The 16,602-nt window shown below is 28.7% G+C and overlaps 1 protein-coding gene across 1 annotated transcript in view; it reads right to left on the bottom strand.

Moving 5' to 3' along the window:
• LOC105618511 (heterogeneous nuclear ribonucleoprotein 27C) overlaps window positions 1-16,602 on the bottom strand; it is a 46,581-nt gene that overhangs the window by 15,602 nt on the left and 14,377 nt on the right. Inside the window, exon 7 of the mRNA XM_012200044.1 lies at window positions 13,498-13,653. Within this exon, the coding sequence (XP_012055434.1) occupies window positions 13,498-13,653 (156 nt within the window). The remainder of the gene's footprint in view (window positions 1-13,497; window positions 13,654-16,602) is intronic.

Genomic DNA, 16,602 nt, shown 5'->3' with positions numbered 1-16,602 from the left:
TCTTCTCTCTTCTTCTCTCTCTTCTCTCTTCTCTCTCTCTCTCTCTCTCTCTCTCTCTTTCTCTCTCACTTTCTCTCTCTCTCTCTTTCTCTCTTTCTCTCTCTTTCTCGCATCCTGTCCCAAAAGAACTTCCTGTACCCTTCCTTCCTCTCTTTTTATCCTGTCCTGTTTTTCAATCCTATATCTTTTGGTTTTTTGCGAGAAAAGATTCAAATAGAGACTATGCGCTTTGGCTTGGAACGTACACTACTGTGCTGTTCGAAAAATGTTCGACTTTAAATCTCATCTCATGATTATTCATTTTTAATCTTTACTTTCTGTTTCTCTTCTTCATCATTTTTGTCTATAGAATTTATGCAGTTTGTCTTTATTTTAAAATTTATATTTACATTAAAAACTTAAAAAAGACGCTTTATTAAAATTAGAAAAACTGCAGCGTTCATGAAACATTGGCATTTAATGTTTAAAGACAACACGGAGTTGACACGAAAATTGTGTAGCTTCTTTGAAGAAGAAAAGTATTATTTAACATATATAATTAAAATTTACAGAATACTGAAACATTTTCCATTCAATACAATTCTTATTGACAAACAGAAGATAATATGTAATTATTTACATATTATCGCGCATATTATTTCTTTGTAAATAATCGTCAAAAAGCGTAAACGAATAAAAAAAACAAAAATAAACCTTTTAGTGGTAGTAATAGTTTCTTTTTGCTGATTCAATTACGATTTTGCGATTGATTATAAAATTAAGTCCAACATGTAGTCATTATTAATAAGCGTTACTTATATATCTTATTTATTTAATATTGTATTTATATTTTATAGCGTATTTTTGTTTGATAAATATCTTAATAAATTTTAAAAAATATAAATATTGTATGCATGTTTTTTAAATAATAATTTAATTAAATCTTAAGATAATCACAACATTCTAGTTTAGTGATATTTTTAATATAATTTACTCCTACTTGATTTTATGTTAGTTAATATTGGATCGGAACAAAAATTTGTAACGCTACTTTTTATTTATATTGTGTCTATCTGTTTTTAAACAAATTTGGTAATTATACTATTCGATAAAATAAAATGCTTTAAAAGAATCTATTTTTTAAATTGCGGTTCGCGCGTACGAGAGATAACTTTTATGAAATTATAAGCAATCAAAGTCAAAATGCATTTTTTATTTAGCCCAGATAACTCGGTAGCAAAAAAATCTTAAGAACATTTTCAAAAAACGATTTTATAGAGAAAACTTTAACTTTTTCGTTAAAAAGTCGAAAATCATAACTTTTTCTTTTTTTTTTTGGGCACGTGACAAAGAAGAAAATTTCCCATTTTGTTTAGCTCGTAGTTTTTTATATATGTAAAAATTATCTCGTAGTTTTTTTATATATGTAAAAATTATCAAACTCACAAAAACTCAGAAGACATAATCTTTCGAAAGTACAGATTTGAATCTTTAAAACTTTTTTTTAAATTTCGTGTGTCATAAAATTACAGTTTCTTAAATTTTAAAATTCGTAGCGCTACAAATTTTTGTTCCGATCCAATATTTTAAAAAAGTTACAATTGCATACGATACAGAAAGTAATTTACTTGAATTACAAGCTTATCTCTTATTTTACAATAAATATTCAACGTGTACAAGAAATGGTATCTCAAGTTTAAATTATCCTTGATGATGAGATTCGTTGATCTCACCAGAACAAATAGTTTTAATTTATTGAACATTTATTGTAAACTCGTCAAAATCTAGCAATCTATTCATAGCGCAATAGATTTAAAATGATTCGATACTGTAAGCAGAATAAACTAATAGATAAAATTAAATGGAATATTTTAAACGAAGCATATTCGTCGCAAGCGTAGACTTTTCATATGTAAAATGTTCTTAGAAGCTTTCTGCTTCTATTCCGATCCGAAATTCGCCAGATATATCAAATTTCCATCATTTTATTGTAACGGATATTTTCAAATAGATCGAACGCAATTGAGTGGAATAAGATTTCGTCGCTATCATCAAAGCGAAAAGTCGAACATCCTCTTTCAGCACAGGGAGACATTAAATTCGGGGCACTGGGAGTAAGACGGATGGAAAGCGCGCGAGCGTAAAGATCATTTAACAAATATATCCTTATTATCGAGACAGGCATTACGTGCCCGTCACTTTTATTTTCAGAAAATCGCATATCGCATATGCAAATAGCCAAATGCGCATGCGGCACACTTGTGATACTACTAAACTATCATAGATTTTTCTCATTTAATCTCTATTTTATTCTATTCATGATTAGCTCGTAAGGGGATACGACCTTACCAATACAATGCTAAAAGTTTACAAGTATACAGGTCATGTTATTACAGTTAATAATTTCATTTATTATCGTTACAATCATTACCAACTTTACGTCTATTATCTTATTACTTCACACTAAAATATGATAAAAGTAGATCAATCGATTCTCTCATCGTACCGTGTGCGAGATATTTTAAAGCATCCCAACAACTGTAGGAATTCCATTCTACTAAAATCGAAATAACCTCGAGTAAAATAAATAATAGCGGCGGTCCCCCCTCCCCTTCTTGCGTCAAAAAAATTAAAAACACTCACTTTGTTTATGTTATTTCATCTTTTTTTTTATTAGTAGCTCTCAAAGCAATCTAATAAGATCTGAGAATAATTATTCTCGATCACGTGCCTCGAGATTCGATGATCAAAATAATTACACGTTTAGGACTTTATTTATTCATTTCATCTTCTAACTAACTTGCCCAATTTGCTAATGCACTCATGGTTTTTTTTGTTAAAAATCACTGATCACTCTCCCCCGATACACTCATTTCTTCTCAGTACTGTATATTTTTGGATCATTGGATTGTGTGCGTATGTTTGTGTAAGAATCGTGGATAGTAATATCTGTCTGCGTGTGATTTATCCCGCTAAGGCGGTCTCGATTCCTCCTTCTCATTCTCTCCTCTCGTAACGATTGAAATATCAGCCCGCTGCACAAACCTTAACATAAACATATTTTAGAATTTTCCTTATATAAAACTCACTTGTTTAAATCTCTACATTGTTTTCGCATTACTATATACGTTTAAGACAATAATTATCTTGTCCTATCAGACTCGCAGAGAAAATCACCTTGTAATTATAATTTAATGCCTTAACTGCTTCTATGTAAACGTAATTTAGAATATATCTCGTGTGTGTATAACACATTTATCTCTTATATTAATCAACTTTGTCCCATTTGAAATTATTTTTTACTGCCTTATACTCGCGCCCACGTGTGTGGGCGATTATCACACTACCTGAGTACAATATACTGGCGGCCTCTTCTTTATTATTTGACTCTCACGCATCATCTTAATAAAGCTAAAGAAAAAGCTAATAAAGGGTTGATTTATCGAGATTTCCGAGGGAAATCATACATCGATATTTGTTTCTAATTCTTTACGAAAGTTATGTTACTTGTTGTTGATCAATATTCAATTTTATTTGAAACAAAGCAAGATCGATTTAGCAAAAAGTAGACTCAGGCAGTGACAAAACGATATCTTATCGCTGAGAATATATTCTTTTTCTCTGATTAATTCGACGCGTTATCATAACTACATTATAATGTTCATTCCTTGATAGATGATCTCATGGTTTATCGACAAATAAATGCCCACTCTGTCTATCGATCTTATCTATCTGTTATTGAAACAGCGTGATTCTGTGACGGAGATTAAGTGCAATTATTATTAAAATAATAATAATAAAGAAGAGGAACTGCGCGATGTTCGCAATTTTAAGGATTAACAATCGCTTGGTGATTAAAATGCAATAGCCAATGATTACACGTCGTCGTGCGATACGAACTAAGACATACACTAATAATTAAAAACGGCAGGAGAAACTCATGTATATCAATAGAAAGTGTTTTCCACGATAGATTACGATACAAGTAATAAGTAGTTAAGTGTAATATTTAATTATACAACCAGTCTTTAGTGTGCGGGACGCTAAAACGTGCGCTTAACGTTAAAACAGACATTTCACGACGTCCCCGGAATTATTTATACATTATTTAAGGACTTCTTTAAATATCAAAATACTTAACTTGCCTGACAAAAAAATCTAACTCTCATGCATCCGCTTGTAGGATGAAAAAGGATGAATCCACGCATTACCTAATTAAGTTAATAGAGAAGAAAACCAACGACTTAACTTAGTGGCTGTAATATATTTATAGTTTCCTTCTTTATGCTGCGTTTCGCTCTATTGATTGTACGTTAAAAAAAAAGTTGAAAATGAAATCGTCTAAATGCATAAAAGCGGAGAGAGATTTGATGTTGTGATAAACCACATAGCCGAAAAGAGGATAAACTCTTGGTAGATCTTAAATCTCTTATTCTACATCTTGATAATCACAAATTTGGTGAAACATTGAATGCGCGATTTGACGAATTCCACAATATTTAATAAAAGCTCTATAACATCGTAAACGGACACCTATTTACATATTGTTTATCTATTTAAACTTAAGGACTTGAAGAAGGAAGAGGTTGAACAGAAATAATAGCTTTCATAGAGCTCAATATATATATAATTTGGTAGGAAAATTTAAATCTTTAAATCTAAGTGACGTTTAAGAGATTTTTATAATCCTATCCGCTTCTCCATTGCTATTATTATCATTACAACTATTTCTATTAATATAATAATTAATTTATTCTTTATAAACGCAAACTCGCGATAATAACAAATAATTATAAAAACAAATACGTGCGTTAATCAGAACACAGAAATAAATTTAATACATAAAAGATTTAATCATATACATATAATATCATTATAATATAACGGCTCAATTTTCAAGTTATTCTCATCAGATAATTACAAAAATCTTATAGATGCAGCTATCTGAGAATGTCTCGAAAAATAAGCCAAACCGTTATATTATAATTATATGAGTTTAATCTCTTGTATTATTTATTTTTGCATCTTTACAACCCAAATAACTAAATCAGCAAAATCGCACAAATCTGTGATTACTTATGATGCAATTTGTAATATATTTGCCTTCAACGATTTTGAATATACCAACATTATAACAATACACAGACAACAGTGTACATATATTTTGCCAGCAATTTAACAACAAAATTGCAACATTAAAATTAATTTGCGTTGTCAATAATATGATAGCATTACGTGATCCTGTAGATTATGATCAATCATGATAGCAACAGCACAAATTTTAATAATGACGATTTTAAAGTTGTAAGCAAGTTGTCATATCGTGAAAGCAACTTACTAACAAATGCGGACTCAATTATTACAATTCTGATAGCAACACATTGATTTATAATATGCTAGCAACAAAATACTATCTACAAATCACATATTTGCCTTTTTTATAAGTATTTGTAATCTATTTTTACTTCACGTATTTTTTACAATTATTTACTGATTGTCAGGAGAATAATTTCTACCCATTTTTATAAGTTTTGATAAGTCTTTTAAAGCGATCTCATTATTTTGTTTTATCCAAATTCTCTTTATTTACATATGACAAGAAACTTTAACGTTTCTCGCTTACAATATCATGATTTCAATATGCAATATGTCGATTAAGGAGTCTTAAATATAATAATTTTAATAGGTTTCAAGTTCGATCCCAGCCGTCGTCTCATATATTTTTTTTTTTATAGAGATTTTATTTTATAAGAAATTGATCAAAGAAAGAGAAAAAAAAGTTACAGAAATAATTAAAATAAAACTATCCTAAAACTGTTATATTAAGTCTAAAAGGAAGTCTTAAAGGAATGGCAAAATGATCTCCCATCAATTAAACAACTATATGTTCTCATCTCTACTATTACTAAATATTTTTTTATTTCTTTCTCCTCTTTATTGATGTCGCAACATCTTACTTTGCTTAAATGAGGTGTCGGATGGCGGATTAATAATCTGTGGATCCAAGTTCGATCCCATCCACGACGCCTCACATATGCAGGAGTTTTGAAAGAATTTTCAGTTAGTTGTTTTTGCCTAATATGAGTCCATTCACGGAGCTGAAGTTCAATTAAAAAAAAAAAAGATTGTTAGTTATATATGTGAATCAGACTGTGATCATTAATAAATATAACCAATATATACCAATGTAATCATCGACATATAGGTTGCTAGCAAATTGTTGATCCAGATGTTTTGTATTTCCATTTAATTTTTCCGGCCAGGTTTTTAAGTTTAATTTACTTTAAATTTGCCTATTTCAAAAGAAACGTAAAGGAATGTATAGCGAATAATTTTATCTAAAATTCTTTCTTTCCTCTCTTTCTCTCCCTCTCTCTTTCCCCCCCTCCCTCCTTCCCTCTTTTTTCTTTCTCTAATATAAATATATAAGCAATTGTTATTGGTTTCAGGATTTTAATCATATTTTTTTGCGCGTGTCCTAATCTTACTAACGGGCTTCATTTTGTGAGTTGTCGTTTTGACATTAGAGATTACATAAAAAAATCTCCTATTCCTAATATTGAACAAGTCTTTGCAAAAAGATTATTGCAGAATCTTTGGATCTATATGCAATGCATATATTATGATTCTTTATAGTGGATCGGAAAATTAAATAAAGAGAAAAACAAGATAAACGATTATTCAATATCCTTTTAAATGTTAACGTGAGATTTCTCGTATATCAGAATTCATTTGTAAAATTATTTAAATTTTCGAAGATTCAAAAATTCTAGTTTTTATAATTACGTATCATTATAATAAAACATTATAACGAAGCATGAGAATAAACATCTGCGGCAAAATCTACAATAATATATGAATGAAGAATGCCAAAGAGAGGTAAAGCTTTTTGTTCTGAGGCGTCGGATGGCTCGGTGATCCGCGGATTAGCAATCCGTGGATTCGGGTTCGATCTCATACGCAGGAGCAAATTTTCTTAAATATATATACCTGTAAACCATTGCAACGCTCATGAGATCCTTGCCATCTAAGTATTGAAAAATAAATCTGAGAATATCGTATGGTATAGAATTCAATACATTTTCATTGTTCTTTTTTCTAAATTTTCTTTAATGATCTCTCCATTGATGATCTTCTTTAGTTTGAAAGATATCTTGTCGATGACCGTAGCCACTGTAATATTTCACATGTGACTGGTTTATTATCTGAGTAGTCTAAATTGAACATATATATTCTCTAAGTATGCAAAGAAAGATGAATAAAATAAATTACCGGATTTTGGCCTAAATGATAGAAACTTTCTCATGTATGTTCTTTCTTATATTTTTTTAAATTTATTGTTAGATAATTTTGTCAGAGTTATCCCTCTATTATATTTGTTAATGTGTGTATTGTGATCTGTCTAATCGGAAAACCATATAGGAGATAGATAGACAGAACATTAATAATAATAGTTTGACCTCCTCATTATATTCAACTGCGATGCTATACAAACAAGTTCGATGTAGTCATTTCTTGTTTTATTATTTAAATACAGTACTTTTTAAGATTGGCATTACTTGTCTCGATAAGACATTATTTAAGACTATCCTAGAATAAGAATAAATAAATATCACGAGTATGTCGAGTGCTGCGGATCTGGATTCGAATCCATCTACGCCTCAATGCAACACAAATGCGATTTTCCGGTTTTGTGCTTCTGATATTAACGTATTATGTTAACGTATATTAATATAATTTAGTAGCGCGACTTTGCCATTTAATCTCATAGATAAATTGCTATCCTTCAGCTAAAATTATTCAATATGTTGGAATATGTTCTACCCATCTTTGCCTGTCCAGACTTATCCGAAATCATCTCTGTCATATGCGTGTCGCGCGATATGTCTACTGGAACTCTCCCTCTCTTCTCTTCAGTACTTGAAAGAATGATTATTCTAGAAAAATGGCGATCTATCTCTCTCTCTCTTCCCTCTTCCTTCTCTCTCTCCCTCCGATCTATTAAATTATTGTTGAACAGTTAAAAATTCGATAAAAAAGAAAATGTGAAGAAAAGAAATAAATTATACGAGATAAGGCACTAGTTTGTACATCTGTCAAAAAATGTAAATTATGAGTTTTATATGAAAAATTGAATTTTATAAAAATTGCTTCGAAGGAATAATTACATAGTGTATAAATTTTGTTATAAGTGGAAGCATTTAAAAAAATCTTCAAGACCAATTTTTAAATGGATTTAACTGGAAATGGATGGACTTATTCCGTCTCGTATTTGTGCTATTGTTAAAAAATACATTCAACTTTGCATTCAAATGTATTATTATTTATCATTGATTGGTCTAAACTTAATAGATAACGAGATATTTAAGGAAACAAAAATTAACAAGTAGTTGAAAATTTTTCAGATAAATATCGTAAAGAAAATGTATACACAAACGATTTCATTCTAAATTAAATAACATGATAATGATTTACTTTTGTTTTTTTTTATAAACATTATTATTACCTAAATATATCGCTGGCTTATTCATCTTACTACATTCATCTAAAACATCTATTTCCAACTCTTCGTTTATTTTTATTTTCTTAAATGTCGTTATCTATTAGCTTTAGATCAATCAATAATAATACATTTATACAAATGCAAATTTAAACATACTTTCTAATAATGATCGAAAAAATATAACATCCTATTTTAAAAACAAAGTTGATTTTCAAATTTACTACATAACTATTATATATAATAATTTTTTTTCATACAAAACTTATATTTATAAATTTTTCGAAAAGTGCAAGTTAGATGTCTCACCTTGTACAATACGAAATATCGAAGCTTTAGTTTTTTTTTAAGTTCAATTTACTTTGAACTGACCCATTTTGATGTGAAAAAAAAATGATGAGAATTTTTTATTGAATTTTTTAAGTTAAATTTTTTTTACTTAAATTTTTTAAATTAAATTTTTAAGTTTAATATAACTTTTGTCGCAAAAATTTATAATAATAAACATTAATATTACAATCTTCAGCTATTGCCAAAAAATCGCAATAATATTTATACTAGTGAACAATATTTCTACAAATCTATTACGAATCATGAATTGCAAATAACGAAGATTACATTTATATATCTTGTCTTTCTATTATAATCATTTTAATACAATAAAATTTATCGTCAGTTCGCTCTTTCCATTTCTTAAAGTTGTGATTATCATAATATAGAATAAGAAACTAATGGTCTTCAATAGATATCGAATACAAAGATCTTTTTCAAAGTTTAATGTCTCGTAAATAGAAATGAGAAATGTCTCAATCTACTTAAAGATGACGGATTATCAAAAACATCGTAATAAAGAAGTTTACTGAAGTTAGAATCTCCCTACGAGAGGAGGAGGGAGGGGGGGACTTTCCCTACTCGGCATGTAGTATACCTCTACTTTAAAACAAAATAAATACGAGCGATTCAGAGCAATAAGTGTAGATAGAACATAAGACAGGGAGGAAAAAGAGCTCAAAGAAACAGTAATAAAAAAGAGAACAACAACAACCCTGAGAGCAAGCCGTACAGTTCTCGAAAACTGCGAATGAGGCAGGTAGTAACAACGGCTCTAGAATCAAAGTATAGTTTTCCTATATACTACCTATTACATTAATTAGATGCGTCATCTCTGTATTTAAAAATACTAATAATATTGCGTTGAATATAAATATATTATCTGTTATAATTAGTAATCAATTATTCGAATAACCCCGCTCTAAAACTTCCACGTCCTGCCTTCGTTTTGTGTTTTAAAATTGCATTTCCTTTCGTACATAGCTTCTCCCAACTATACCACCGTCATAATCTAAAATATATGTATGTACATACAGTTGTGGCAAAAGCAGCCATTAACTCTTTGTAACCTTTTCTTTTTTCCCCTTCCCCGTCTCCGCGCTAGTATTTAAATTTACTTTTATCCATCTGAGACTCGTTAATATAATAAATTAATTAGCTCGTTTATACCAATCGTCAACAACGCATCGATTATATTTACGTGTCCTGTACAAATGAAATGTAATAACCACTTTTCCTTAACACCTCGCATACACTTAAGCTTTTTAAATTCACGCTTTAACTTTAGTTAAAAATCGATAAGAGTAAGGAATACAATATTAGTAATAATTATAATTGATATACTAATGGGTCTTATTCCGCATCGTTATTTATCGGTATTTATTCTATAAAATAAGTTGTAAAAAACAGCCGTAGATAAAACACGTCGCTATTATTTGCCGCTCCCTCCTTTGCAAGTTAGGTATTAAATAACGTGTTATTTATTTAGAACAACCATAGTGCTTTTTTCATCACTTTTTCATCTATATATTTTTCTCTTATGAATTTATCGCTTGAATGTTCAATAATATGTTAACTATTTAATTCTTTAGTTGCAAACCGTATATATATATATTTCCAGGATCAAAAACTAACATTGAAAATTAGAATTTACTTTTATTACAAAGTTCTTAATCTAAATTGAATAAAATAAGCAAAAAAAGTTTGAGTAAAACATCAAACGTCAAAGCTTTTTCTTTTTACTAAAATTTATGACATAATTATACTGTATATATTAGAATTTTATTTTGAATATATAACTTAAAATATAATTTATATAAATTTATATAATTTATATAAATTTATATCATAATTATAATACATTTTGTTTTTATTCAGAATTTTACAGCCGCAGCTAAAGAGTTAATTAGTTCACTTCTTTTATGTGCATTTTTAGAGGTAAAAGTATATGTGTGTGTGAATATGTATTCATGAGTGTATATGTTTATGTATATGTATTTCTTTTTCTTTGTTTTATTATAATAATTAGGGTGTAAAATTGGTTGTTTGATTGAGCTCTCTAGTCGCATTTTTGTTTCGTTAGTGTGTTCAAGTGTGTTATTGCGTTGATCCCAGAAATTCACACGAGTCGCGTTTGTTAACACTGCACTCGTTTCTTTTCATCTAATTATCATGAACAATACTGATTTTTTCTCTGCGATATATTTCGTCGCAGACAAATAAAAAGTTACTATGTCAGATTTATAACAAAATGCAAAGTTTTAAATTCAAATTTGACACATCGATCGATATTAATAAATATCATAAAAAAGAAAAGATTGGCTTATTCTACAGCTTTAATGCAACACGATTCAACACTTTATTGTCAGGATACGTAACAAGCATTAATGACATGAACGGCGAAACGAATAACGGAAAGAATACGAAGAAAAATAAAATTAGCAGTCGATCATCTTGCACTTAAGATATAATGAAGCCTTACACTGTCATTCGATGAACAAGGAAAACAAAATAAATGGACAATAGTAAATTACGTTATATGAGATCACATTTATAACGCTTAACGAAATTGCTGGCTTCTGTAACCGTAATCTATTAATTACACCATTATGTGTGATATAAGGTCTATCTTGGTGAATTATACATTAGCATAATAGTCGCCATTCTCATCGATAAAGTAAGACACAACGCGACCCGCTCGGTAATTAAACATGAGCATTTGGAGAGCACTCTTCCGAAATATTCCTCGTTTAGATCTATGGTAAATCCTACAGAGTAAATACAATTAAGTCATATATTTAATCAGGTAAACTTTTCAGGTCGATATCCCCCACCGAGACATATCCACACGATTACAATATACCCCTCCCTCCACCTTATCTATCAATGATCTCGTTCTACTGATCTAAAATTTAAACACTTATAAGCTTCATCGCATATTTCATAATTATCGTCGACAGTAATAATAGTGTAATAGTAATAGTGTAGTTGTAGTACTTGCAGTAGCAAGAGTAAACACTCATAAGTATTAATAGTAATAATAGATGTATATAATAGTAATAATAATATAGAATTAATTATAATAGTAACAATAATAATCGTAGCCTTAAATGTGCCTAATAGTTATTATAAATCGGAGGTAAAAAATAAATCAGTTTCCACGTGCATTTTACGGTATGGTCGAACAGAAGCCAGTCCGACGGCCACACTAAGTTCTTATAATACAATTTGTAAAAATATTTGTGATTGTTTATCGGTTTTTATCTTCTTATCCCTTCCCTTCCGCGCTTTGTATCATTTCCAAATCGTTGGAAGAATAGGAAAGTCGCTAAACTAATTTAAGGAATCAGTATTCATAAACAAGAAAGAGTAAAAGAGAAAAAAAGGAACTGAGGGAAATACGTATTTAAGATACTACTAGTGATATGACATGAAAGTAAAAAAGGATGTTTGCAGAAACCGCATCCTGCTGTCAAAGATTTATATAGATATACATACACCATATTTAAATGATCTATATTGTACACTATTCTCTGTAGTCAGCCTGTGTGTCGTCTTACTTAATTATCTCATCAATTATTCATTATATCATTTTTCATTTTTCTTCAATTATCCGGTATAACAACTATTTAATAAATACAAGATCGTGGAGGGACGAGTGTCTCGAATGTGTAAGTCATTCGCGCTGACTTTCCATCAGAGACCATAGTTTAAATATTTCTTTCGTTTGTGTTCTTATCATTTGTGTTACATACACCGTTTGCTAACGGTTAGGAAGTGAACAAGTATCGAATTTTGTTCCCCTAAGAAGAATTTTCTTCTCGAACGAAAACTTATTCACCTCCGTAATAAATGCCATTAACGATTAAATGATTAGCATTCCTGATTCTTTACGCTCGCTTTTACTTTGTTTACACATTTTAGAATCTCCTTCTTAGAATCTCTTTTAGTTCATTATGTATTTTTACAATTTGTTAACACGCTTTCTTTCGTTTATCCCAGTGCCATACAAACTTCACTTGCCTCATGGGTGTGTATTCTAACAGTGTCAATTTGTGTATTTTATTTAACACTTAATTATTTAATTTATTATTTTTTATCTGAAAAGATTATATGCCGTTCTCGCGAGCGATCAATAAAAAATCAATATCAAAACGATAAAAGTCTAAACATCTTCTTTGATGTTTCTGTTTGCCAAGTTTTTTTTGTTTGAAACACAAGATGTGTTTCGATAGTAAAAAAAAAAGATATCTATATGCTAATCGACCGCTCGCGAACAACATGCCGGCGTAAACAAGAGACATTCTGTTTTCTGTCGTTTGCCTGCAAATCTTAGCGACTTTTTTAGCGAGCATTTTACTGTATAACTAATATTGGAACTCTAATTTGGCTTCTACAAAAATACATTACATAGTGCCAAATTCCTTAAACGACAAGTATCTTTTCCTAAAAAGCATTTTTAATGCATACAGAAACGTGAATCGACGTGAAAGAATGTCTCATGTCATAACGCAGATTTTACGATCAATATATAGTTTATCCTGAATTTGAAGAAATAACCCACGAGCAAGGCCAAGCCATTCAGCGCATCTCTCCAACTCGAGTCAATTAAAATGGTCATGAGGTGGGCCACTCTTTAAAATCGAAGCCTTGCTGGCCGGGTTTAGGAGCGCTTGCAGCGTACCCACCTTGACTATTTTCTCCTCCTTGATACGAACGCTGAGGATAAGAAGTATCAGCGTAATTACTGTATGCAGAATATCCAGTATAATCTGGAGTCTTGGCTGAACTGCTGCTAGATCCTGGCGCACCTGAACCGGTATTTTGCCGCGAATACATGTCACCTGCAACATTTGTATATAATATTAAGTCATTTCATTCTAAATAAAATTATAAATAAACATAAAAAAAAGTAAAATTAAACATAATATGCTAAAAAATTATTAAACCTAATAATTTGCGACATACATTTAGACAATACTCTACTTTATACTATCTACATATTATATTTCAAATCAAAGGAGTAAATAATAAAACTGATATACATAAACTATTATTTCTATATATAAAATAATATAATAAATAATAGTAATTAAGAATATATAATAAAGTTCTTTCTTTTCTTACATTTTTTCAGTATTGAAAAGATAATGAGATATTAAGACATAAATGATCAAATATTTTCGCTATATAACAAAAATAGATTTTTGGTATTTTTCAGATAATACAATAAAAACTATTATTTTATATCACTTGTGTAATAGATTGTAGAAAAGAATATTATAGTAGTAATAGCTTTCTTGAAGAAACCATTTTCTTCTACTTAAATTTTTTTAATATTGTATTTAATCACACTTATAATATATTATACAATATGTACATATATATATATATATATATAAACTATATTAAGTATAAATATATATTAAATTATATAATATTATATATTGTATTATTTTTTAAATAAAACAAAAAATTAACGAGACACTATTATATTATTCAATAATTTTCATAAATACTGCAAACAAATTCCATTCTATGAACAACTGCGTATAAAAAAAATTTGTATCTATAGTATCTAAAATTAATTTACATTTAAATCGGCTCTATCACAACATCAAGATAATGAGATCAGTATTTCTGTGTTGATGTTCAATGCGATTAATTTACCTTTCAATATAGATCTTTATATAAAAAATAGATCTACACAATAATAAATTATAACTATATCAAAAATATTTCAAACAACTTATAAAATATATAATTCTTATTATAAAAAGCGCAACTCTAAAGGTAGTAAATCATATACTCGAGATAACTGCTATATAATCATGCATTTAATATCAAATAACTGTTACAGTCATCTACAATAATAATAAATGTATGAACAAGCTTTTTTAACATCGTAAATATATCTCACATTTCATTGTACATTTTTGCTCAGAATTGTCATTTATAGACTGAAAAAATTACTTTAAACAAATATTATAAAAATGTTCACATATACAAATATCTTATGTTTATAAATAACGAATCAATTATAGATTCATTACATTTACAGATAAATATGAAATGTGTACATTAACAATAAAAAGCACTAAATAGACATACATTTATTACACACAAGCAAAGATATAAAAAATGCTATACTGATCTCAGGATCTTAAAGACGAATTGATGTCAGTTGTATAACTTCTATTTTCTTTCTAAATTTTTATATAACTTACAAACGCAAAAAAAGCTGATTATTATTGTATATTTTTTACAACGGATCATATTTTTCATTGTCAGTAGAGACATCAATTCGTCATTAGTCAAATAGGTGATAAAAGGAAAAAAGGAGAGAGTATAGTATATCCTGCATTACAAATTGTCATAAAACATTAATTTTCTTAATTAACTTTCAATGTTTGTAAAGTGATTATTCTCATTATTTATAAGTTACAAAAAAATGATAACATGCTCTCAAAACTTGGGATAAAAATATCTTTCGAGAATCTATTCTAATCTGTTATGTATAATAGTATGCAATATATATAACTTCTAATCATAAATTGTTAAACAACCCGATAAATGGGTACTGGCAGGGTACATGCTTTTCGATAATTTAAGTGTAAAAGGAATTCGGAAAAAAACAGACTAATAAAATACTAAAAAATTTGCAAAGGAAAGGAATATCTAGGATAAATGAGGACTTTTAAATAAAAAGAACTATAATTTGACGTTACAGTTCAGAAATTATCGTTTCTAATACTCGAGACATGATCTAGAAGATCGTGTAGCGAATAAAATATGAAATAATAAAATAGATGATGGGACCAGAATAGCTAGGCGAGTGGCAGTGCGTCAAGCGTACAGCAAGCATTACTTTCAATCCAAAGAATGAGCAATATGCAACGAGTATATAGCTATATTCGATTATTTTCATTCAACTTCAAGCAAAAACTAGTATCTATAGAATGCTGTTTTCTATACTTGCACACACTCTGAACACACATACACACGCGCGCGCGCGCGCACGCACAGCATATACATATAGGTATACATATATACGTATGCAGAAAAAATATAAATGTATATAACATAAATACATACACGCACACATATACATATATACACACATATATATATTTTTTTTATAAATTCTTTGATAAAATTACTTAAATAAAAAAGATGAGATTTTTTAGATCTATACACTCGTTGTGAATATAATACAAGTCTTCTTAAGTTTAATAATATTAATACAATACCAATTTTATTTTACTTCCTTCAATCTTCGTAATAGTTATCACAAGATATGTCAAACGTATCAAATTTTTAACGTATTAATTATTATTAGAAACTCAAGTACAATGTGTTAAACAATTTTTTTATTAAGATTTATACATATTTATAATTTGTACAAAATAATTAGTACATATTTCATTCAATTATATATGTATATATTTTAAATTTTACCACCTTTTACTTTCTTTTTAAAAGCAGAATTATTGTTAAAAGCAAAATTATTGTTAAAATCCTACAATCCTACAACTATAAAAATGTTAATATAAATATAATGTTATAAAAATTCATCAAGCAGAATATTAGAAATTGTCCCATTATTAAATTGTTAACATTCATGTACTGTCAGATGAAAATATCGCAATTAACAAAATTGGTTATAAAAGAATTGGAGGAAGTGCATACATCAAATACAAAAAGAGAAACATTCTATGTGTTGAAAGTATCAACTCTTTGAGTACAATAAAACCATATATATATATATATATATATATATATATATATATATA

The sequence above is a fragment of the Atta cephalotes genome (genome assembly GCF_000143395.1).
Source record: "Atta cephalotes unplaced genomic scaffold scaffold00017, whole genome shotgun sequence".
NCBI lineage: Eukaryota > Metazoa > Arthropoda > Insecta > Hymenoptera > Formicidae > Atta > Atta cephalotes.
Note: the sequence above shows the minus strand (reverse complement) of the source record. Positions and strands in the feature narration are given on the sequence as shown.